This window comes from Purpureocillium takamizusanense, chromosome 4, assembly GCF_022605165.1.
Source record: "Purpureocillium takamizusanense chromosome 4, complete sequence".
NCBI classification, from domain to species: Eukaryota; Fungi; Ascomycota; class Sordariomycetes; order Hypocreales; family Ophiocordycipitaceae; genus Purpureocillium; species Purpureocillium takamizusanense.
This window is the reverse complement of record NC_063071.1, coordinates 1381909-1405266: the sequence shown is the minus strand read 5'-3', so window position 1 is coordinate 1405266 and position 23358 is coordinate 1381909. Positions and strand designations below refer to the sequence as shown.

The 23358-nt window shown below is 58.5% G+C and overlaps 6 protein-coding genes across 7 annotated transcripts; 3 read left to right on the top strand and 3 right to left on the bottom strand.

The window, feature by feature from the left end:
• Window positions 1-476: 476 nt before the first annotated feature.
• JDV02_005089 (uncharacterized protein) lies at window positions 477-4123 on the bottom strand. Of its 2 annotated transcripts, XM_047986345.1 has the most exons (5): window positions 3545-4123; window positions 2034-3387; window positions 1815-1969; window positions 1569-1766; window positions 477-1511 (listed from the first exon to the last, which is right to left on the bottom strand). In XM_047986345.1, exons 1-5 carry the CDS (start codon window positions 3708-3710, stop codon window positions 1237-1239), a joined length of 2148 nt encoding a protein of 715 aa, XP_047842326.1. In that variant the 5' UTR covers window positions 3711-4123; the 3' UTR covers window positions 477-1236. The 2 variants fall into 2 exon arrangements, with proteins under 2 accessions (XP_047842326.1, XP_047842327.1); XM_047986346.1 differs by having other exon boundaries at window positions 1815-3387.
• Window positions 4124-9930: 5807 nt separating this feature from the next.
• JDV02_005088 (uncharacterized protein) lies at window positions 9931-10434 on the bottom strand (the record flags this gene model as incomplete). Its single annotated transcript, XM_047986344.1, has 1 exon — window positions 9931-10434. One exon carries the CDS (start codon window positions 10432-10434, stop codon window positions 9931-9933), a length of 504 nt encoding a protein of 167 aa, XP_047842325.1.
• Window positions 10435-13565: 3131 nt separating this feature from the next.
• JDV02_005087 (uncharacterized protein) lies at window positions 13566-13874 on the top strand (the record flags this gene model as incomplete). Its single annotated transcript, XM_047986343.1, has 1 exon — window positions 13566-13874. The coding sequence occupies one exon, from the start codon at window positions 13566-13568 to the stop codon at window positions 13872-13874; it is 309 nt and encodes a 102-aa protein (XP_047842324.1).
• Window positions 13875-16612: 2738 nt separating this feature from the next.
• On the top strand, window positions 16613-17662 carry JDV02_005086 (uncharacterized protein; the record flags this gene model as incomplete). The annotated part of the gene is made up of 3 exons (XM_047986342.1): window positions 16613-16909; window positions 17021-17362; window positions 17546-17662. The coding sequence occupies 3 exons, from the start codon at window positions 16613-16615 to the stop codon at window positions 17660-17662; spliced, it is 756 nt and encodes a 251-aa protein (XP_047842323.1).
• Window positions 17663-18072: 410 nt separating this feature from the next.
• On the bottom strand, window positions 18073-20722 carry cut23 (Anaphase-promoting complex subunit 8). Its single transcript, XM_047986341.1, has 4 exons — window positions 20315-20722; window positions 19702-20253; window positions 19516-19648; window positions 18073-19463 (listed from the first exon to the last, which is right to left on the bottom strand). The coding sequence occupies exons 1-4, from the start codon at window positions 20410-20412 to the stop codon at window positions 18225-18227; spliced, it is 2022 nt and encodes a 673-aa protein (XP_047842322.1). The 5' UTR covers window positions 20413-20722; the 3' UTR covers window positions 18073-18224.
• An 875-nt stretch (window positions 20723-21597) lies between these two features.
• JDV02_005084 (Dimethylallyltranstransferase) lies at window positions 21598-23354 on the top strand. The gene is made up of 2 exons (XM_047986340.1): window positions 21598-21927; window positions 22042-23354. Exons 1-2 carry the CDS (start codon window positions 21808-21810, stop codon window positions 22963-22965), a joined length of 1044 nt encoding a protein of 347 aa, XP_047842321.1. The 5' UTR covers window positions 21598-21807; the 3' UTR covers window positions 22966-23354.
• Window positions 23355-23358: the final 4 nt, after the last annotated feature.

Sequence of the window (23358 nt, the reverse complement as noted above, 5' to 3'; positions counted from 1 at the left end):
TTGCTACTTTCCCACCCACATCACCGAGCAGAACATCGACAACCCAGCCAGTCGGTGCTGACGGCTGCCCAACAGTCTGGTTGTGCTGCCTTCTCTACCATATCAGGCGTAGTGAAAACGGAAGACCCGCCGCCTCCTCGTCCGCCTCCTGCATTGTATGTACATTGCATGCACGCCTGCATGCATGCATCACGACCGCTCGACTTGGCGGCCCGCAGGAGCTTCAAGTTGGCCGAACCAGCACCCACCACCTTTTCGCGTGTCCTCATCTCTTCTTCCACACCCCACAGTCATGTCATATTCATGTGCTCAGACCAGGCTGCCCAACGAGACACTAGGGAGATCAGCACCTCGTCATCCCGTCCATGCACATTCAGCAGCCATGGACGACGATACTGTCTGTAGTCACTTGCAACATCAGACCGATTCTCGTTCCCCTCACCACCCCCACTTTGCCATCCCCTCCACCACTGCAAATCCTCCGCGCCCCACGCCCGTCGTCGCCGCCGCCGCAGAACCCAGGCACGATCGACACCTCCCGAGCCGTGGCGCTTTTAAGCGGGGTTTCCATCGACAGCGATGAGCCACGTAGGTAGTAGCCTACCGGATGACCAGGATGCCCAAGCCGGCCAAGACGCGCCCGGCCCAGTTGCCCCAATGGCCGTCCTTTATGACAAACGAGGTCGGTAAACTATCTCGAGTTGGCCGGCGGCTCATCCTCCGCGCGCGATGGGTCCGCCGTAACCGTGCCAGTCCTCCAACGAGGAAAGTACTGGAACATTGCCCGCACGGATAGGTCGCGCAATCTGCACGTTGGGCCTGCTCAGACCTGCTGATGCAATGCGATGCGAACCGTAAAGCCGGCTCCTACTTTGGAAGAACCCAACGGGCATCTCCTCGTTGCCTGGTAGCCACACGTCCCAGCAACCACACTGCTCGTCGTGTTGCGGTCGACGCTTGGCACGATTCCTCGTTCTCCGGCTAGGATCCCGTTCAACAACATCGGTGGCCATGATACACATCAGCATGTGGCAGCTTAAACGTGCTACTTGTCCTATGGTAACGATGCGGTTGAGCGCTGAGAGACGTTGTCTGCCAGCCAACCTCATTCTGGCCATGCAGGTGTCCCCATTGACGCGAGGGCGGCCAGGCATACCTTTCATTTGACATTAGGCGCCTCATCGTCTTGTTTCTGAGTCCATGGGTTTGGGGTATCACTCGAAGTAAAGTAACTCCTCATATCTGCACACCCGACAGCGTAATCTCTCGGAGGTCTGTCGACCCCGAGCTCATTATCCGTGACGCTTGTGTGAAGAGCGTGTCCATCCGTAGCACGACAGGCCGCAGCAGGGCAACGGCATCCTCGTTGCTTGCAATTCCGCGCAGCCGCTTGAGAGACGTGTGTACGCTCTCAAGGAGTCTAAACGTGGACTGCACCTCGTCGGGCGTCGGGGCCGTGAGGAACAGGTAGATGAGGAAATTGCCGCTCAAAACCAGGTGTGATCGAGCATCTGCAGTTCCCACTGTTAGCACATGACGCATCCAACTCAACATCATCTGCTACGTACGCGCCCCCCAGAAGCCATGTAGGCACTGAGAGTTGATGCTCTCAATAAGGCCCGCAAACTCGTGGAAGTCGGCAACGGCCTTGTCAAAGTAGCGACGAAGTGCGGATGACGGGTCGCGCTTCGCGGCCATGCTAACAGGCCACATCAACGACCGGTACAATAGCGTCTTGACGGCAAAGTAGGCCAAATGCAAGGATGCTGCAGCACGTCAGCTATGCGTCCAGAGGACAGTATTCCGCAACTAACCAATGTTGCTAGATCCCTGACTGGAAGCGATGTTAGCTCGGCTGAGACAGCTCGGCAGTAAGGATAGCCAAGTCTCCAGTGCTCTCTGTACGTGCAGCAGTCTCGTCTCCCGAGCTGCATGGTCGGTGGCAGCTTCTTTGTATGACTTGTCGGAGCTGGCAAGTACGAGGCAGATACGATCAGCGGCCGAAGTAGCCATGGGAGCGCAACATGGCTTACTAGGAAAAGTCCAAAAGGTCATGGAGTATGTGCGTGAGCTTAATGGCTCCGACAAAACGAGCGCTCGCAGTGATGTTGGGCGAGTAGCTCGACGGATCCACAAGATGTTTCAAGTGGTCCTCGACGTCCTCATCGATCGACATCTCGTCTATTTGCGGAGGGGTGGTGGTGAAGGAGCTTGTATGCAAGTGAGGGGGGTTGCCGTGACAGACAGACGACCAGACGTCAGTCATGTACGTCGCATACCACAATCGCCTCCGAAGGCTTTTTTCCCAGGGAGCAATGCTCCATAGCTTTGGTTCTCGGTGAAGGCCCACCATCTGCGCCGACGCCACGGCTGACGAGGAGAGCACCCAGGTCCGCGGCGTTTCCATGGTATAGGTGTGTCCAGGTCTCTCGTGAACAAGGAGCAGGGACGCCTGGAGGTTCCACAAATTTGGCGCGTGGTATTCTCTGTGTAGGGAGTAGTGAGCTTGCTCGAGGAGCGTGCGCAGGTCGAGAGCCAGGACTTCTTGATGCGGGCTCGGATCGTGGTGCCAGAACGTGGCGCCGAGGGCGTAGACCACACCGCGCAGCGAGGCGGGGATCGACAGCTTGTCCTTTGCGTAAGCTCGAAGAAAGCGGGCCTTGGAGACAATGCAATTGGCAGGGTGGACGTGCTGAAAGTAGAGCGAGACCAGCCTCGGGCCATGGCGCCCAGCCAGGCTCTCGATGGCGTCGGACGCCATATCTCTGGCGATGTTATCGTGCGGAATGAAGTCGTCCATGACTATGTTGAAGTGGACGGGAGGTTCCCCCTGCAGCGGGTTTCCGGCGAAGACCTGCACGACGCCAGCATCGACCTTGTTGGTCTCGTTGACGATGACGGAGCGGAACGAGGCGAGCAGATCCGTGTCTTGCTCGCCTGCTAGGCCGATGCAGTGAGCATGCCGCCTCTCACCATCCTCTAGGGTCAGGACGGACGGGTCGCGTGACCCGTGGGCTGGGTCGGGTCGACGGGTCTCGGGCGGCGGCGCGTTGGCCACGGGCTTCTCAGATAACTCGCTGCCATGATCACTTGGATTCGTCTGAGGCGATGGCAGGACGGCAGCAGCGTCGGGGCCGTAGCCTTCGGACGTGCTCTGGCTGTGCCGGCTATGGTGCGGTACCTCGGCAGCAAGGGCTGGTCCCGGCATGCGGTGCGACGTGAAGGTCGCAGCGTTGCCGGGGGCGGTCGAGGGTCCTGCGTCAATGCCATCCCGGGCGACCAAGCTCTCGGGACTGAGTGCGACCTCAGGACGGCCGGGCCTTCTCCGAGTCGGCGGAGACCTCTGGCTGGCTTCACACGGGATGCCTCGCGACTCGCAGAAGCGGCCTATTCGGGGGCGGGGACCGCGGTCAGACAGGGCGGACAAGAGAGAGGGAGAGCGCGGAGCGGACGCGTCGAGATAGCAAGAGGAAGAAGAACAAAGGCACAAAGAAAATGGCTTCAAACAGCAGATCAGGGACAAGCACAGGTAGAGGGCACTGACATGGCGGAGACGTCTCGATGATGCAGGCCGTCTTGCGGCGGCGACAGGCGTCGCAGGGGCGGCTCTTGCGGCTTCGCCACTGCCTGGCGCCGCCAAACTCGGAGCGGACCCGGAAGGCGGGCCTGTGCGCAAAGGCTTCGACGTCGTCGGAGGACTGTGAGGCCATGGGGTCGCGGGCTCCGTGGGCCGGGCAGCAGGGCCGGGCCGGGAGATGTCTGCCGGTGCACACACGAGTGGTGTCGGTCGTTGTTTGGCGGGAATATTACCCGGGGCTTGCATGAGCTACAGCGATTAGCCGCAAGAATCCCGTCTGGCAACCAGCCGCCGGCGTGAACGGATGGGAGATCTGGGCGGAGGGAGCCACCAGATCTTGGTCCGAGGGGAAAAGGTGGGCGGGCGGCCTGCTGCTTCCCGATTGACTGTTGTGGGCGGCGGCCGCGGCAGGCGGGCGTGTGGGGGACGGAGCGGCGAGTGGCCGATGAACAAACAGGTGGTAACGTAGTAGAGAGATTTAAAATTTGAGATTTGAGATGTCGGTCGATGCGGGAAGCGTGTACAGTATACGTAGGCGATTTGATTGCTCGATTGACTGCCAGGTTCATGCGGCGGGGGGGGGGGGGGCAGGGACTGAAGATTGATGAAGATTGACGCGCAGCGCAGCGGCCGATCCTGCAACGACCAACAAACAACCCCTGGATCGACCAACAACTGACTGACGAACTAGTAACTGGTCGGCGAAGGGGGGTTTTTTTTTTGTTTTTTTTTTTTGGTGTTGGTTGCTCATCCGCCTGTCCGCCCGTCCGGTCGTTCGTCGCGTCCGTGCGAGGTAGTAACGTTGTTTGAAGTTTGGTTGATGTTGGTGCTAGTCGACAATAGTGCCACCCGCTGCTGTTTTTGGACCCCTGTCTCTCTCTCTCTGTGTCTCTCACCCGTAGTCTCAGGCTCACCCTCACTCACCTCAGAGAGTGCCTCTGGTGAGTTCCGGGGAACCCCCTGCACCTTTGCAAGTCGGTCGGCGGGCGCCGCTGTTGACCCCGGCTGGTCAGTCCCGCACGAGCGAGGTCCCGTCACGACTCACCACTCACGAGCCGTGGACGACGCTGACCTAACGAGGCTGGTCAAAATCTCTTCCGCCACGTCTTGCTCAAGCCAAGAAGTGCGGATTAACACCGGATGAGGTTGCAAGGAAACGACTTGGGAAGCAGAACTGCACATCGTAGGTAAGGAGGCAGCACCTCGCGAGTCTCGGTCTGTCAAGAGTTGATAGACGGGCAATTAATTGCTCCATCGGGACGCACTTGCCTATTCCGGGGCCAAAGCCTCCCCGAGTCCCCCGGGACGGCTCAGTGACACATGATGACGCCAGGTACCTGTATTTCGCACTATACGTAGGTAGTATACAGGTGTACCTTGTACTTTGAATACCTACTAAGGTATTCCTCCACCCACGGCACGTGCTCCAATCTTTCATTCACTCTTGCCGCTGTGAATCCCCCGGCATCCGCATCCTCGATCGGCGCGACAGTCTCCGGCCCTCGCCATTTGGCCCCCCATCTCCGCCTCGGCGGCGGCCGCTGTGTGTCTCACCCGGGGCTATTGACGGACGGGCGCACCAACACCACCGTTGGCTTCCTTCCCAAGGAGGCAGTCGCAGCACGGACGCCAGCTCTTTCTCAAGCCCTTGACCCTGCACCGATCTTTGTTCACGTCACAGTGTCGTCCTTGACCCTGAGAGATTGGCACGCGGGGCTTGCAGATGACGTGAGCGCCGTCTTAGGTCATTCCAGCCCCCGGAAGAGAAACCCATGCGAAACGCCAGGTCGCTTCGACATTGCCGGCGCCTGGGGCCGCCACGGCACAGCTCAGTCGTACACATGTACAGTATGCGAATACGCGGACTCAAAGTCTGTCAATCGCCTGTAAACCATCTCATGTATACGTATCCGGTCTGGGGAACGGCTGGGCATGGCTGTGTCAGACAAGGGCTTCAGCTTGTCATGTCCCTGTGTCACCGACATACGCTTGATCTACAAAACATGGCAATTCTAACAGCAGCACTTCCATCGATGCATCCTGTGCTACGTGCTGTAAAGTCACGCGACGTCACGCGGGCTCTGGGTCTGCAGCGATGGCAATCCTTGCCTGCAGTTGCTGTGCGTGAACACCTAAGAACTGAAACATGCATCTTGCTCTCTCTCTTAGCTGCAGGCAGCGTCCGTCATGTTGACACTACTTGCAATATCTCCAATGAGGATCCTTGGTACTGACACAACGACTCCAAGATTCTGTATTTGGATGCGACCACGCAGTCTCGTCACTCTCCGGGCTCCTGACACGAGTCATGGGCACCCTGAATGCCCATGATGAGATGAGACGCGCTCAGATGCGAGTGACCCCCGCATGCTTTGCCCATCACAGCTCGACTTCTTGACATTTCTGTTCTCCCGTGCATGCTATAACGAACTACGAGCCCATGGACCAGGGTTCCGGAGAAATGACCGCACTTACTCATACGCCGGCTATACCCATAGTTTCGGTTAGACAAAGAGAACGACTGTAGTGATGGGCTCGGGGCGTACAGATTACAGTCACAACAGGATTCGTAAGACCCTTAGTAGATTCACTAGAGGTGGCATGCGCGCACAGAACAAGCGACAGCGGCTTTTGCCTCACACATGGATGACAGCCACGCCATGGCTGGGTTAGAAAAGTGCCCAACCTCGGCAATACTTGCCTCATCCGTCCGAAGATGAGTATTGAGAGCCCATCAGCCGCCCAGTCCAGCCCGCACATACCAAATGCGCAAGGCTCCTACACGACGGCTGCTTCTACATCGAGATTGCGCCGGAACTCTTCAATGACGGTTTCAGCATCCGGAGCGTGGCAGACATGGCAGACTCGGCCAACGGTAGAACCTCTTCATGTCGGGACTGGCGTCATTCCCCCCGGTCAGTATATCTTTCACCGATCCGGGCTCAACTTCATCGCCTCCTTCCATCCGCTGGGATGTGCATGTTTCGCGCTCAATGCATGCTTGATGCACCACCGGGGACTATGGAACATGCCACAGGGCTGTTGCTCCCCCCATTTCGGCCGCGGCGCGCGCGGAGCTTTTGCAGCTTTGCAACGGCGAGTTCCAGAGTAGCCGGATGTTGACGCCAACCACCGTGCAGCCTGCTCGTGACAAAAGGGGCATATGCGCATAGCCGATCAAGAGACCTGACGGGGTATGAAGAGAGGAGAAAGACCTATATAGGTGGCTGAGAGAGAGAGAAGGAGAGCAGTAAGGGCCAGCCCACTGGGCGGCTGACCAACCAACCCATAACAGCTCTTTCTGGGAATCAGTTGTCTGAGCGACGAGGCATGGCAAAAGTCAGCTACCTACCTAAGGTACTAAGTTGGGTGCTTGGCGTGGTTGTCACCCCTCTGACTCTGAGTATCTGTATGAGTATACAAGAAACCGAAGCATGTTTCGAGTGATAACTAGTTTCGCGCCCAAAATGTAGCCAAGTCAGCGTCGTGCCCTACGACGGGGTGTATTCGCCTTCTGACGCGACACGCACAGGCGTTAGCATCTCCTGCCTGCCGGCGCTCAATATCATGGGCCGATGGCAAATCCGGACTTTATCTCGTAGTAGAAGTCCCTCCGTTGCCAGCCATCCAAGCACAACGGTAGACTTACACCACACACACCCACACACACCCACACACATACGCACACACACGCACTGCGCATGTTGAGTCGCGCGCCTCAGCGACAATTCACTTTCATCCAAGTGCATGTATCACATCACGCCAATGGTCGAAGCCGGCACTCGCTCGTCCGACCCAAGTCCCCCGTTTCCCATTCGTTGGTCGGTACCGTATGTGGAACTGGCGGGCGCAACGAACTGATAAGAGGCCGCAGATATACATACATGCCCCATACATCAATGATAGCATGTACGTAGCACGTATAGAATCGTCGTCGAGCATGGCGTGACCAAACGGCAGCCCGCGCAAAAGGCATGAACACATGTGCACTCTTTTTCTTTTCCTTTTTCTTTGGACTCTTTTTCTCCGACTGCTCCTATCCCGGACAGAGCGAGCGCTGCGCCGTAATCACGACTCGAGGCGGCCCGCATCTCATATACAAACGTTGTGTACGCCGCCTACCAAGGAAGCCGCCTACCAAGGTTACTCTATGGTTGTGTGTGCTCCAAGCGCCCTCTGCATCCGTCGTGACGTGATTCTCAAAATTTGTTCTCATTGGGCTCACCTGGCGGCACGGCGGGCGGCACGGCGCACGACCAATCTTATCGTTCTCGTCGCGATCAACTCGGAGCCGTGACGGGACCTCTGCGGAGCGAGCACGGGCATGATGCGCGCGTAGAGTGAACGGCCGCTACTGCTGGTGTTATGCAGCATGTATGTAACTCAGGGTGCTCAAGCGCCCCGTTGCCATCTCTTGACACCTTTCGCATATCTCAACGTTGCGACGTACACGCAACGTGCATATGCATGCCTCCTCCGACGTTGAACGCCGAGTCATGGCCGACTCTCACCTCACAGACGGACGCACAAAAGCACAAAAGCACACACATGCACACACACATACTTGACGCACATCGGCATATGTATCAAATTACCAGTAAGTAGGCTTACAGCCGTGTCGCCATCCCTCCTCCTCCTCCTCCCGCCCCTGGTGGCGCCCATCCGAGCGCCCAGCGGCAAGGCACACACACACACACACACACACACCGCAGCGCGTCCCATCCCAAAAGCAGCTACAAACCGCCCGTACCCCCAATTAGACACACAAAAACGCCAAAAACGCACGTCGTTAATTTAAGGCGCCGGACCGGTCCATCATGCGCCCATACACCTGCGTCCGGCCCGCCCGCCCGCGCCCGCCACCTAGCGACAGGGAAGGGGGGGGGGGGGGGGCCGCCGGGGCCAAAGCTCCTAAAACGAAGAAAAAAAAAACCGACAGGGACCAGGCAACCAGGCAGAGAAGAGCAGGGTGAGTCAAGGACAAAAACCAGGGGCGGAAAATAAATAAGCTCGCCGTGATAAATTGCCCGCTCCGCACATCCAGCGCTTGGCAATCCCCACGAGACGATCTGGCCAAGCGGCGCCCCGCGGCGGGGAGGAGGAGATACGAAGAGGCGAAGGGGAAAAAAAAGGGGACGAGAGGCAATCGTGTGCGCGACGCGCCCGCCCGCGTGTGGTCAGATATGATCTGCACGCGGGCCGCAACCGAGCGAACGGGCGTGAGTGAGGAGATGATCTGACAGGGGTGTCGGGGGGCTGGGAAATCCTCCCCAATCTTACTTGAACGTGTCACTGAATTGACAAACTACCAATATAGTACAAGGAAACGAAAGGAGGTTTCATGGAGTAACTAGTGACGGCCAAGGTCCATGACACATGGCACACGAGGGCATGTGAAGCCGCCTGCGAGCACCTACAAGGTATCGTATGTACATAGTTACAAATTACTTCGTGCTACGTGCCTTACGTACTATGTACTTGGTGCGAAATAACCTGTGCAGGGATTCGCATTCTCCGCCTGTCTGTGTGTCGCGGCTGGCGGAGCGGCTGGCAGCACCACCAGCACCACCAGCTCCCCGCCCGCGGACGGGCCCGAGACACGACAGCAGGCATGTGTGTCTCCGCCGCCGCACGTGGCGCGCAACGACTCGACGGGGTCGGCCCAAGACAATTTGCGCGACCCGACGGTCCTCAAGCAATAGTGCCTTTCTTTGCTTTCGCATGGCCCTCATGACAGGTGCACTGGTCAAGTGGAAGTGGAAGCATCTTTCGTCCCAATAATGGGAGGGGGTGGTGTTTTCGTCTATCTGTCCGCTGTGCGCGTCATCCCAGTCTATGTGTGTGTGCCCAAAATCGTGTGGTGTCAAAGGTTTGTATAAAATATGTACAAGAAAGATGGGGTATATATTCTTCTCCAAAACCAAATCCCCAAAATGTTTTTTGAGAACGAGTGTAAGAAGGTTCAAAAAGATATATAACGAATGCCAGCTCGAGAACCAGGCCCGGAGCGCTTTGGCCCCAGGACGGTCGACGGGTCTGTGGTGTAGAAGGGACTTTGGTTTGCACCAGGCCCCGTTAGAAAAAAAAATTGTCCCCTAGTTCCGCGGGGTTGCGCCTGTGTACCCCGCAAAGTGTCCTAAATCCGTGTTGTACCGTGTCCCATGTTACCTCGGGCCTGTTTGCAGGCTCGCGAGGGGTATCTTAGGTGTCCAGCATCTTCTTTTTTGTCGTATCATCATGATTGAATTCCCTTTCGCCGAAAGAAACGAGGGCGGCGCTCAGCGCCGTGGTGAAAAAGGAAAAGAAGATGGCATGCCCAGGCGCCGAACTTGCGGCGCAACGCGGGCGCGCGCTTACTGGGCGAAGTTGAGACCGGTGGAGCCGGAGCCGAGCGTGCTGATCAGCTCGTTCTCCTTGGTGGTCTTGGTCTGGATGTCGTCGGGCAGGTAGTAGGCGTTGTTGCAGGGGAAGATGTCGCAGCCGGACATGGGGGCCTGCGAGCTGGCGGGCCAGATCTGCTTGACGTTGTCGTGGTCCTTGGGGTCGACGATGGCAGAGACATCGAAGTAGGTCAGGCCGCCCCAGCTGCCGAAGTTGATCTCGCCCAGCATACCGGGCTTGTTTTCAGCGCCATCCTGGACGGCGTAGTAGTTGCCGACCCAGGTGTCGGGGAACTCGACACGCGTCTTCTTGGCGTTGCTTACGGTGACGGGCTGGATCGCGGCCGAGCCGGAGCCCTCGTTGGCGGTGAAGTAGATGGTGCGGGTCTTGTCGTCCAGGGTCCAGAAAGTGACGCCGGCGGCGTTGGCGACGGCCGCGGTGGCGGCGAGGGCCAGAGCAGAGGCAGCGAAATGCATCTTGAAGAGTTGTTTTGGGTGGGTTGAGAAGAAGGACTGTTTGTGGTGGAGGCTTTCAGGAGTCGTCGAGTAGAGACTGGAAACGGACCGCGCCGCTGTGAATACTCGTTGCTTTCAAGGAATGAAGAAGCGTAAGAGCTTGAGTGAAGGAATGATAGTCCGAAGACAGGGAAAGACTGGCAGGACAAAAATGACTGTTACTGAGGAAGAGATCCATCGCCGTTGCGGAGGAAGGGAGGGCCGCTTTATAACCAAGGGCGCTTGGGGGGGGATCTGGGGGCCAATGCAGCCGGGTCCCCGGGAGATGGCGTGGCACGGACAGATTTTGCAAAAAGAATTATCTCGTGGGTCGCTAGAAGCACGCAGAGGCAGTTCGAGAACCGTCCGAGTGGTGGAATCAAGGGGACAAGAGCAGCGTGGTACCTGGGCGGCGGGCCGGCAGCACACCACCAGCGCAACAGCCAACTGGGCCAAGGCACGGCGGCATGGTCAGGGTTGTGTGGGCCCCGCGTCTCCCCTGTGGGCATGGACGTTTCTCTCTCGAGGGCGCGGGTCAGCCAGATGTGTTGGCGGCCTTGCCTTGCATGCCTTGATACAAGTCATGGTGGTGGTGGGTCGAGTGGCCAGCGCTGGTGGCGGTTTCGTCGCAATGGACCCACGAGGTTTCTTTGTCACAACGCCCGATACTCGGTCGGGAAGTCGGCTGCCGCGTGCTGGACAATGCAGCCGCTGGTCCTTAGTCGCGCTCGATGCCGCCACATAGCCAGTGGCGCGCGCGCTACCTCTGGTCTGCGAGGTTTCGGTGGTCGAGTTGGCGCCGGCGGTCCGTCCCCGCCAGGAACAGAGTTTGGCGTCGGCTCTTGGATCCCCTCACCCAGAGTCAGTTGCGCACGCTCCCCCGCGCAAACCCCTTTCGCCCGGGGTTACGCTGCGTTGTTGCTTCGTCTTTGGTGCGCGACTCGTTCGTCTGCAAAAGCATGAAGCAAAGTTGGCCCAGATGGCTCGTTGCTCCTCGCCCGGGCCTTGCAAGTGTCAAGGAGGGTGGGAGGGAGCCTGCGGACCCTGGCATCCATGGCCTGTTGGCTGGCTCGTGCGCTATGCCGCGGCGGCATCGACGGCAAGCCGGAAGAACGGGTCTGATCCATCTAGTATCAGAGGGACCCGTAGCTGGGACGGCGACCCAAGTCGCGCGGCCATGTCCAACGTCTCCATCAAAACGGGCCTCGACCGTGTTGGGCGAGCGGCTGCTGGGGCTGCTGGGGGCGGCAGTAAGGCACTCCGTCCAACGCTCACGTTTCGGACGGCAGACGCCCAACATCCAACCATCAGGCTTGCAGGAAGCGGCTGCGACCCCCTGCGATCGCATCGCCCGCCCGACCCTTGCGCTTCGCCGCCATTGGTTCGGCACCTTTCCAATCGCACCCGCCTGGTACCTGGTGCCTCGCAGGAGGCGCCCCGTAATGCGCGCTGCGAAGCCTGACAGGGACAGACGACAGGGGCCGGAGTCAGCTCTGCTGGTTTGCCCGCTTCTCATTCGGCTGGTGTGTTGGGTGCGTGGGCCACGGCGGAATCGCTTCCACAGGCCTCGTCAGCACACACTTGACCCCATCCCGAAGCCTGACATGTTGTACCTTGCATCCAGCCTTGCCAGGGCGCATGCACGCAAACCAACGCAAAAAAAAAAAGGCATCTGCAGAGACGCCCAGCGCTTTCGTGCTTTCGCTCAGCTTTTGCTGCCCTTGCTTGTTGGGAGTCAGTCGGGGACTTGCGACTGCCCCCATGAGTCGCTCAAAGTCACCACACAGCAGAAAGAAGAGAGCGGGCCAACATCCGCAGCGCGCTGCGATATGTCACCGCCGAGCAACTACAAGTCCATCGTGGTGTGGTGTGCATCCGCTTGGTCACCATGCCGTCGCAACTCTACGTGGACGTCTCGTGCTTGTGTCCTCGGTGTACTGGGACGCGTACTTACTAGCACGCACGCTCTTTCAGAAGCAAGCAGTAGCTGTGACTGTGGTGCTCGATCTCTGCGCTTTGTGCCTTGCCTCTCACGAGCGTGGGAGATTCCGTGTTAGTGCGGGCTGGCAGCCACGCCACTTCACCACGCATCACCAATCAGCGACAGGTGTCAGCCATCCGACGCATGCTCCATCCATTTTGGTGCATCCCATGGTTGTCGTTGTCAGAGAAAGACCCGCTGCGTGTGGGCAGTACGACGAGTGAGACCGTAGCGACTTTGCAGAGTCTTTCGGCCTGATTTTCCCGATGTACAATTCTTCTCAACCATTGCCGAGTAGCGTACCAGGCACCAGCCCAAGATTGTACCGTACCAGCATGGCTCCATCGTCGTCGCAGTCTTTTGGGCAGACAAACTTGGATTCATTCTACTAGTCGCTGCGCGACGAAATGACTGGATCCCATTCGGCCGGAAGCCCGCCGCGCGTCGACACTCAAAGGCGGCACGGCACAGGTTGCGCCACGGGGCTGGTAGCCTGCGGGTTTGATATTTCGCTTGGCCCTCGCTCCATTTCCATGTGATACCTTTGCGTGCTGGCCTAGCAGTGCGATGCTCTTGCAGGAAGTTTGTTCCGCAGGAGCCGTGGTCCTGCCTGGCCCAATGACGGCTGATCGGGCATCGGATGACACGTAGGCCTCCGCCTCGAAAAGGAAGCAACACAGGCTCGCCCAACAGACAGTCCTTAAGCACACTGGTGTTGGCTTCCCTCGACATGCCGACCACTGGTGCGCGATTCTCTCCGTTGCTCCGCGGTTCACATGTCGCCTCCAGCCCTGGCCCGTGGTTGCCGACTTGATGCGCGCACAGCCGTTATCTCATGCACGAGGGCGGCGACCCGCAATGATTCAGTAGAAGCAGTCCCCACGATGAAAATTCATGACAACTCTTGTCCGCCCAAGCTCGTGTCTGCTTCCAAAGGGTGGCAAGTCGCTCCTCGGAGACCTGGCGAAAACTCTTCGCAGTGATTCCGCTTTCGGCTTGATCGCTTCAAAGGGAGGATTCGACGCGCTCCACTCTTGGTCGTGACGGGACCACTCGCGAAGACCTTCGGTAGGCGCTGTTACCGATTTGGTGCAGATTCCGACTGTACAGTACCGAGTGTTGTGCGGCGGGTATGACTACCAGTCAGTGTTGCTGTGTCGGCGATTCAGTAGCTCCGGATGCGTTAGAGTTTGCAAGCGTCGTGGACGACCAACGCTGGTTGGAAGGTGATGGCCCGCAGTTCCACAAGGCCAATGCCACACCTACAACGTTGCAAATCGAGGGAGAAGAGTCGAGTGGATCATGGAGACAACATTATCCTGTTCCGTTGGACAGCCTGCTCGCTCTGATGCGTGCCAACTCGATGGTGCCGCAAGGTTTGCCGCGGTTCAGCCGGCTCGCCTCGATGGGCGCAGGGCAAGTCGCGTCGAGAGACTTCTAGGCAACGCCCGGCATGGGTGAAAGCGCCCTGGTCGACTACCCGGCCAGTGTATGGCAAGTTCATGTCTCATTGGGACACACCTGCACATGCGTAACTTCTTCGGCGGGCGCGCCGTCTTCCGCAGCGGCGGCCGCAGGTACTCGTCCAACCCCGTGCCATGCCAGGCCGGCTTGGAGACGACCGTCTGGCGCTGTGAACACGGTGACTTGGGGCCTCGAAGGCGTACCCAAAAACGTCTGGCATTTCCGATAATGACGAGGTGGCAGGCTCAGTCGGGTGCGCCTCAAGAGCCACAGACCTGTGTGATGCCGCGACTACCCCAGGATGGTCGTCCACGCAGGAAGAAATAGAATTTGGCGCACACGCTGAGGCTTCTCGAGAGAGGTGGTAAGTTTTGCCGTCTGCGTATCGTTTCGCGATTGCTGTAGAACTTTCTTACAGCCATTTTTCACACGCTTTGGATCGCTGCTGCTCGGCTTGAAGCCACAGAGCGTCGTCCAACGGATGGCATCACCCAAGGGCCTTGGGGATCGTGCAGAGAGCTATCCTGTCCACATGCGGGGCATCTGCAACCGGCGCGGGTGCGGCCATTGGGGGTCCGTCAGAAGCATTCCTTCTGGCACACCTTGGGAGACGCCTGAGCCGGATGACAATGGCCTTTGTCGTTGCGGAGGCTTGTGTGGTGGCACTGGTAGCCGTGAGACAAGACAGGTGTGCTTTCCCCGTGGGGTAGGGAGAATACGGCGCCGCGAGGCCGCTCGCAAGGTCACAATGAGGATTTTTGACAAGGAGAAAGAGGAGAGCCGTGGTCTGTCGTCAAAATGAGGGGGAAATTGGCCTCGTGAGTCTCAGGAGCCGCAGGACAAGGGCTAGGGCCGTAGCTCCCGTGTGACTCGCACTATGGATCGTCCGCAGCGGCGCCCACTGCAGCACTGTGTGATCGTTTGCCAAGGCCACATACAGGAACCTTGCACACGAAGTGGAAGGTGTGATGCCGGGTGCCCCTGCCCACGATGGCGTCACTTGGGGGCAGTCACGCGAAAACCTTCACCACCCACGGCACAGGTTGCACCTTTCACCAAAGCCAGCCACGAGGACTAGCACGCGTTTATTTTCCGACAACTTACCTATTCTCCGACGACCCTAGGCGTTCCTCTGATGAGCCGTTCGTGTCCGTGTGGCGAGCTGCATGCGACCATGTCTGGTCGTCGCCGCACGAGACAGGCAGCCCGACCGGGAATAGGGAGAGGGACATGCTCCATCCTCTCATCCACATCCGCCACGGTCGCGTCGTCTTGAACCCTTGCCGTCACTCTTCCTCTTCAACACGAAAACCCTTTCCTATCGAGATGCGCATAGGCGGCGCAGCGGCCAGCTCGGAACAAACTCCATCCGAACAGATGGCCGCTTTCGGCCGCCAAGGGCGCCGTTCGCTCGAGGTGCCGTCGTCGAGCCAGGCCAGGCATCACGAATAGCATTCCAGTCTGTGAGACAAGGCGAAGCTTGCTGCGGTGAGCAGCCAATCACCATGTCTGACCTGTCCTCTCTGCCCTCCCGTTGCTATAGCTAGCTCTGGCTAGCTTGGCGGCGAGGGCCGGAAGCAACCAGCCGTCCCCGTCTTCGACAGCTTTGACGACCTGAGCTTCCAGGGCACCGACGACGCCACCACGATGGCCCGTGGATACAGAGAGCCATTCTTGGGTTGGCATTTCTGCACCGCCGTTCTGTTCCCGTCTCGTGAAATAGTCTGATTGCTCGTGGACCGACGGCCGACGGCCCCGAGAGTCCCGCGCTGGCGCTATTTTGGTATCAAGTACGAGAGAGGAGCTATGCCGTGGCTGGCAAGCACTCTCGTACCCACGATGAGCAGAAGTCATGTACGAAGTAGGTGACTTCATCAACCCCGAATGCAGCATCGAAACGCTGTGCTGGCCGTGCTCGAGGACAGGAACGCAGCCACTGAGACACGGCCGGCTTTCGACAGCCCGTTCATCTCCCTCAATGACATTCTCCTCTGTGGACGAGCCAAGCACTGAGACCAAGCCACCGGTTCCGTGGCGCTGCCCTCGCTTGCTGATCGGCCCCCTCTCCCTGCCAACTGACAACGGCAACGATATCTCATCGCATCTCTGTTTGCAGGCCCACACTGCCAACCCGCACTGCCGGAGCCGTTCAACTTTATTTGGGCTGCGAACCCACCGCAGACAGCCTCCCGCCTGTCTCATTGCATCAATGTCGGGTGCTTCCCCTTCGCTAGCGCTCGTATTGCCGCCCTAAGCGACGTATTGCCTTGGTATGCTTCGACGCCTTCTCCGGAGAACCCACCTTGTCCGGATGCCATGTACACGGTATTCTTGTACACCGTCTTCGTCGACGGCCTCGGCGGATGACGTTCACAGTACTTTGTTCGCGTGTATTCATCTCTAGTGCGGCGAGGACGACGCTAGCGAGATCCTCCCACAAAGCATAGTTGATTCCTGATCCGGCGAACTTGGCTGTATGGCCTTCGCCTGGGGACGTCTGAATGCAGTGATGAACGGGTCGGCCTGCTTCGTGGGTAGGACTACAAAGGGCTGCCCGTCTCCCATCATTCCGGCTTTCGTCTTTTCCCTCCTTCATCCATCGTTATCTCGTTGGTGTTGAGTATACACAGGTCCTACTACTTGCCCTTCGGCTACCCCAACTTCATCGACCTTCGCTGGCCCCATCTGCCTCAACTACCAACTTCCATTGGCACCATGAAGCTTACTGCCATTCTCTCCACCGCGGCGCTCGTCTCGGCCGCCGCCGCCACCCCCCAGGGCGGCTACGGCTATGGCGGTGGCCATGACGGCTACGACGAACCTGAGTATCAGAAGCCGACCTGGTCCAAGACCATTACCAACCACACCACCACTGCTTACGGCAAGCCGTCGCACTCGACCACCCATGAGAAGCCTCCTCCTCACACCACGGAGAAGCCTGCCAAGCCGACGACCAAGCACGAATATGCCACCACCACGGTCTTCCACACCAAGTTCACCACCTACTGCCCGGTATGTACTCGCTCATTCCGCCCCTTGCCATCTGAGCAGCATCCCCCATCGCGTGGCGATGCCGCCGCCGGCGCCTCGGAATGTAACAGGTGGCTGACTCTGCCATGATAGGAGCCGACCACCATCTGCGTCAACGATGAGACCATTACCGTCACCAAGCCAACCACGTTGACCTTCACCAACTGCCCCTGCACGTTCCACCCACCCAAGCCCACGCACCACCCAAAGCCGCACCACAAGAGCGAGACTCACGCTCCTCACCCTCCTCCGGAGACAAAGACCGTGGAGCATCCTCACCACGAGACCAAGACGGTCGTGCCTCCTCCTCACACCAAGGTCCCGCCGCCTCCTCCTCCCGAGACCAAGACTGTGGTGCCTCCTCATCACACCAAGGTCCCTCCTCCTCCTCCTCCCCCGGAGACGCAGACTGTCGTCCCGCCCCCTCACACAAAGGTACCCCCTCCCCCTCCCCCTCCGGAGACGCAGACTGTCGTCCCGCCTCCTCCTCCTCCCCACACTCAAGTTGTTCCTCCGCCTCCTCCCCCGGAGACCAAGGTTCAGCCTCCCCAGACTCAAGCCCCTCCCCCCCCGCCTCCTCCTCCTCCTACCCAAACTCAACGTCCTCCCCAAACACAGGTTCCTCCTCCCCAGAAGACCCAGGCTCCTCCTCCGGTCGTCACTGCCGCTGCCGACCGCTCCACCGCCGGCTTTGGAGCCCTCGTCGTCGCTGGCTTCGCCGCCATGCTCATGTAAGTCTCGGACTCCCGCTAGGGGATCCGAGCTCGCGTGCGGCCTTCGCCATGCCACCATTACGACGCCTCGCGCGCAGCAGCAGCTTCTGAATGTTCGTCTCTCGGCGTTGTAAACGGACAGTTACGACAACAGCAGCAGCAGCAGCAACGACAAAAAACTTGATTCGTCGACACTCATTGCCCACCTAATAGAGACCGTGTCTCCCGACGGCAAGCAAGTGAGCCCCTCTGGAATTTGGCGGTGGACTTAATATATAGGGACGTGTTTTGCTTTTTTCAGGTATTCGAGACCGTTTTCTCGAGGCAACTCAATTCACATACAAATGGTGGAGGAGCCGAGGGTCGGGTCACCACGCTCCTTATACATACATACAGGTTTCTTCTCGGAGGGTGTGGTGGCGATGCGTTTGTGGACAGGAAGGGAAAAGTGTCTCTTTAGGTATTAATTGAACTTCGATGCCTAGGACTGTTTTGATTGCAAGTGTCATCGACTTCGTTGAGCGCGTGAGCATGTGAGAAGACTTGCTGCCCATCATGTGCTGCTATTTGAAGCCAGGTGGTCTCTAACCCACGGCATGATAGCCACCGCCTGCAGATTCCAGTATCGACCTGATCTCTCGTACCAAGGCCTTGGCCTCCTCGACCTCGACGCCGTCCTGGCAAAGCTCCGTGGCAAGGCGGCCCGCCGTCGTGTAGTCGCCGGTGCGCATGGCGAACCTGGCCAGCCACATGCGGGCCTTGCTCGTCGCTGCCGTGACGCCGGTGCCCTCCGTCGCCGCGGCATTGTCGTCGCGCTCCTGGCCGTTGTCCGAGCCCGGTGGCGAGTCGTTGTGTATCATGACCGACTCGTCCAGGTTGATGTCCACGGCCGCGGCCGCGGCGCCGCCATCCTCCTGCGCCACGCATAGCTCCATGTACGCCTTTGCTTCCTCCTCCTCGTCCAACTGGTCGTACATGGCGGCAATCTGCAGCAGAATCTCGGGGTCCATGTGGCCGGTAGCCCCACGGGCGCCGAGGAGGTCGCCGCCACTGCCGAAACTGCTCCCGACGTCGTAGTATGCGTCGGCGAGCAGGGCGCGTTTGAGGGCCTTGATTCCGTCGCGGTCCCGACCCATCTTTTGCAGACAGGAGCCGACGGCGAGCCACATCTTGCCATCCCAGGGGCGGAGACCAGCCGCCTTCTTGTAGTACCATAGCGAGTATGTATGCATCTCGAGCATTTCGTACGTCTGCCCGAGGCCGTACCATGCACGGTAGTCCCGACGATTGACATCCACCGCTCGCCTATATGATTCAATGGCGGCGTGGGTGTTTTTAAGCTCGACGTACTCGTGGCCCATGAGTGTCCAGGCTGATAGGCAGGACCTGTCCAGAGTCAACGCGCGGCGGAAGTATTGTACTGCCTTTTCGTGCATAGACAGCAATGAATAGTAGTTTCCGATGACTACGCACGACTCTGGGCGAAACTTGTCCACGCTGGAGCATAAATGCGCAACGAATGCTAGCTTCGGCCGCAGATTCAAAACGTAGAGGATATTGGAGTAGTGGTCGAGCGAGTCGAGCCTGTGGGGATGCAGAGCGAGTAATCGACTGAAATGCTGCTCAGCGGCCATGAGGTCCTTGGCGTGATATGCGAGCAGCGCATTGCAAGTGAGGAGGAATGAGGAGGTGGGGAAGATGGCGAGGAGTTGTTCGAGGTTATTGGCAAGACTGGCAGACTGCTGGTAAAGCTCGAGTGACGTGTGAAGGTGAAACATGAAGGATACGATGTTCTGCGGGCAGTGCCTCGATATCCGATTCAACTAAATGTCCAACTTAGCCAGTCTCTGGACGACACATCGAACGAAGACCTACCTCTTCAACTCTGGAAATGAGCGACGTCATCTCCAGCCAGCAGCCCCAGTTCATCGGATACTTGTGCACGCTCCGGATCAAAAACTCCATGGCTTTAGAGTCGTTTCTCTCCTTGGCAAGGACCATGCCGTATCTGCGACATGGCCGTTAGCTCTCACTTCAATGATTCACCGACATGTGGCATACAAGTACTCGAGCCAGCCTTGGCTGCCCATGGCCTCGTCATCGTCTGTAGTCCTCTCATCAAACCACGCGGCGAGATAGCGGCCGACAAGTAGCAATTGCTTGTTGACCACGGTACCAAGATCCTGCGGACCCATGACCATCTCCGACTCTTCATTCCTGCGCTTCTCTCCGGACAAGAACTTGGCGTACAGGGCGAGGAAGAGGCTCTTCTGGCTGATTCTTGGCAGAGGGCCTGTATGCGACGGCCGCTCTTCTGTAGCTTTGGCCTTGCCCTTGCCCTTTTGCGCCGACGTGCCGGCGGAGTCGGAATGCGAAGCGAGGACCGTCGCGAGGAGCGACTCGGGCAGGAAGACGGCGGCGCATCGGTCGTACTCCTTGCAATCGAAGAAGCTCTTGGCAAGCAGGTATTTGCTCAGCTCTTTCGCTTCCAGCGCGGCCTCTTCCGGGTCTGGATTCGGCGTGAATATCGGGGATGTGTGTTTGCTGTCGGTCAGATCGACGTCTCGGTCGGTGTCGTCGGATTCGGGAAGGGCATTGAGGAGCTCGGCTGCCCTGCAATTGCGCGGGTTAGCCGGCAGATGGTGGTAATCGGAGAAACCGATGGGGGCCACACCATTTGGAAGACTGATAGAGACACCTTTCTGAGCACTTGACGACGGCATCCTGCAGAGCGACCCGGAGCTGGGCGACCTCTTGAGCGCTCAGCGTCATGGCGCTAGGTGCGGCCGAGCTCAGGAAGCTGGGCGCCGTGCTCAGCCCGATGCGGAATGCGCGCTTATATGGCGGTATGACGTCGTGACCTGTGCATGTGCGGTACACGTTCGGCGTTTGCTCGTCGTCGAGTAGAGTCGATGGCCGTGGGGGAGGATATGCTGTATCGTCCGGGGGCCCTGTTTAGGCCCGCGAGTCGAGAGCTTGTCGCAACCAGTACCTTACGCGCCGGATGGTGGCAACCGCGTATACAGTGTACAAAGCCGTGCACTGTACGTCGCACTGTCCCTGGTGGTTGATTCCACAACCAGCACGGCACAGTCAACAGGTATACCGTAGCTTACGTTAGGATACGGAATACACGTGCAGATGGAGGAAATAGCAGGTCCGATGCGCGATTGGACAAGACCGACATGTTCGAGCTTCACACTTGCACTCAATTGGGCGACAATCGCACGGAATGCGACCCGCGCGTGGCTACGGCGCACCGAGACAAGCCCGGGCACACGTCAGAGATGCAGCTCGAATCACATCTGACAGCCAGACTGTCGCATACATTAGTAACTTAGTACGTGCAACGGGTCATGTCCGTCGTCTTGGCTCGTTGACGGTGTTCGCGTCATGCCGTTACCAAACTGAGGCAATGGATCGCATGCAAGTGGAGGTGGGAGACGCCTGCCCGACTTACACACTTGGAGCACAGGCGGCCCGGAGGTCCGATGGTAGCAGCTGGGGAAGGTTCGAAGTAGAGTACCTACCGTATTGCGGCAGGTGCTGTGCCTGGGTACCTAGCTTAGGTACCTGCAAAGAGGTGTACAACCCGAGCCACCCCACCAGAGCCGGATGCCCTGCGCCCCGACGTGCCCTCACGGCGGCAGCCAGCACTGCACGCCGGCGTCCAATGGCACCCAATTAACCGACCCTTCCCCCAACTCGACAACATTAGGTACCTAGGTACGGAATGGAAGTCAGCTCAGGTACCACAACAGCCACGACCCGCGTCTGTTGCCCCTCCTCGCTCTGCCTGCCCCTCGCTACATCCCTCACCGCCCGCCAAGAGGGACAATTCAGTGGATACCAAGTTCCCATCTTGGAATTGCGACACTGGCAAGTGGTGCATTGGGCCTGCTCTTTCTCTCATTGTGCCGCCCCACTCGAGTCCCTGTGAAGGCTCCTGAGGTACTACGTATTCGTAAATTCCTACCAAAACGACAACGGCCCAATCCCCTCGCTCCCTGGCCCGTCCGCTATATACTGGGACATCTTCCTCCCACCCCACCTCCTCCATCCTCTGTTCCGCCTGCTCGTGCGACAGGTCTTCTCTCTCCTCCCCTCCCCTAGCTCCCCCCTCCCTTTCCCGAAGCCTCCATCGCACAGCACCGTGCAGCCGTTGCTATGGCGCAAAAGACGACCCTCAAGCAGTTCGAGTCGGTGTACCCGAAGCTGGAAGCGGCCATCCTCGACCATGCTCGCTCCTACAAGCTGCCCGAGGCCGAGCTGAGCTGGCTCAAGAAGGTACCGTACCAATGCCAGCACCGTCTCCCCCCTTCCACTCGTTGCGCCTACTCAACGGCTCACCCGCGCTGTGCCACACGTGCTAACGGCCGGACGCTCTTTGCGCTCTTACAGAACCTCGAGGTCAACCCCCTAGGCGGCAAGTGCAACCGCGGCATGTCCGTCCCTGACTCAGTCTCCCTCCTCCTCGGCAAGCCTCTCGACGAGGAGCAGTACTTCCAGGCCGCGACCCTAGGCTGGATGACGGAGCTGCTCCAGGCCTTCTTCCTCGTCTCCGACGACATCATGGATAGCAGCATCACGCGCCGTGGCCAGCCCTGCTGGTATCGCCAAGAAGGCGTCGGTATGATCGCCATCAACGACGCCTTCATCCTCGAGTCAGGCATCTACATATTGCTCAAGAAGTACTTTCGCTCCCACCCCAGCTACATTGACCTCGTCGAGCTCTTCCATGAGACCACCTTCCAGACCGAGCTCGGTCAGCTCTGCGACCTTCTTACCGCCCCCGAGGACAAGGTCAACCTCGACAACTTCTCCATGACAAAGTACAAGTTCATCGTCATCTACAAGACTGCCTACTATTCCTTCTACCTCCCCGTCGCCCTCGCCCTCCACCAGCTGGGCTTTGCCACTCCCAAGAACCTCAAGCAGGCCGAGGACATCCTGATCCCCCTCGGCGAGTACTTTCAGATCCAGGACGACTACCTCGACAACTTTGGCCTCCCCGAGCACATCGGCAAGATCGGCACCGACATCAAGGACAACAAGTGCTCCTGGCTCGTCAACCAGGCCCTCGAGATTGCCACTCCCGAGCAGCGCAAGATCCTCGAGGACAACTACGGTCAAAAAGACGACGCTAAGGAGGCCGTCATCAAGAAGCTCTTTGACGACATGAAGCTCAAGGAGCGCTACCAAGAATTCGAGGAGCGCCGCGCCAACGAGATCCGCGCCATGATCAACGGCGTCGACGAGAGCGAGGGCCTCAAGAAGGAGATTTTCACCGCTTTCCTCGACAAGATTTACAAGCGCAGCAAGTAAGCGTAGCGCATGGGGACCAGTTGGTGCCGTGGGGGCCGGCACATGGACGTGATGCAGTCACGAGTGATAGAATATAGATACAGAGACGATAATGTGAAGATGCCAAAAAGTCTGTAAATAGTTGAGCACTGTTTCGGGCTTCACTTGTACCGCGGTAGGCAATGTTCTTGTCGCGTCAATCGGGATATCATTCTTAGCGCCTATGGACTCCTGCTAGCTGTCTCAATGGATGCTCTTGCCATACCTCTCTCTCGTTCGGAAATCCAGTCCAATCCAAAATCCCAAGCCAGCAAACCTAAAAAAAAAATCCGTGTCCGACGTACAGAAAAGCACATCCAGATCCATCCTTTTCAACCCCACCAAGCAGAAGAGAAAAGCATTACAAAGCAAGCA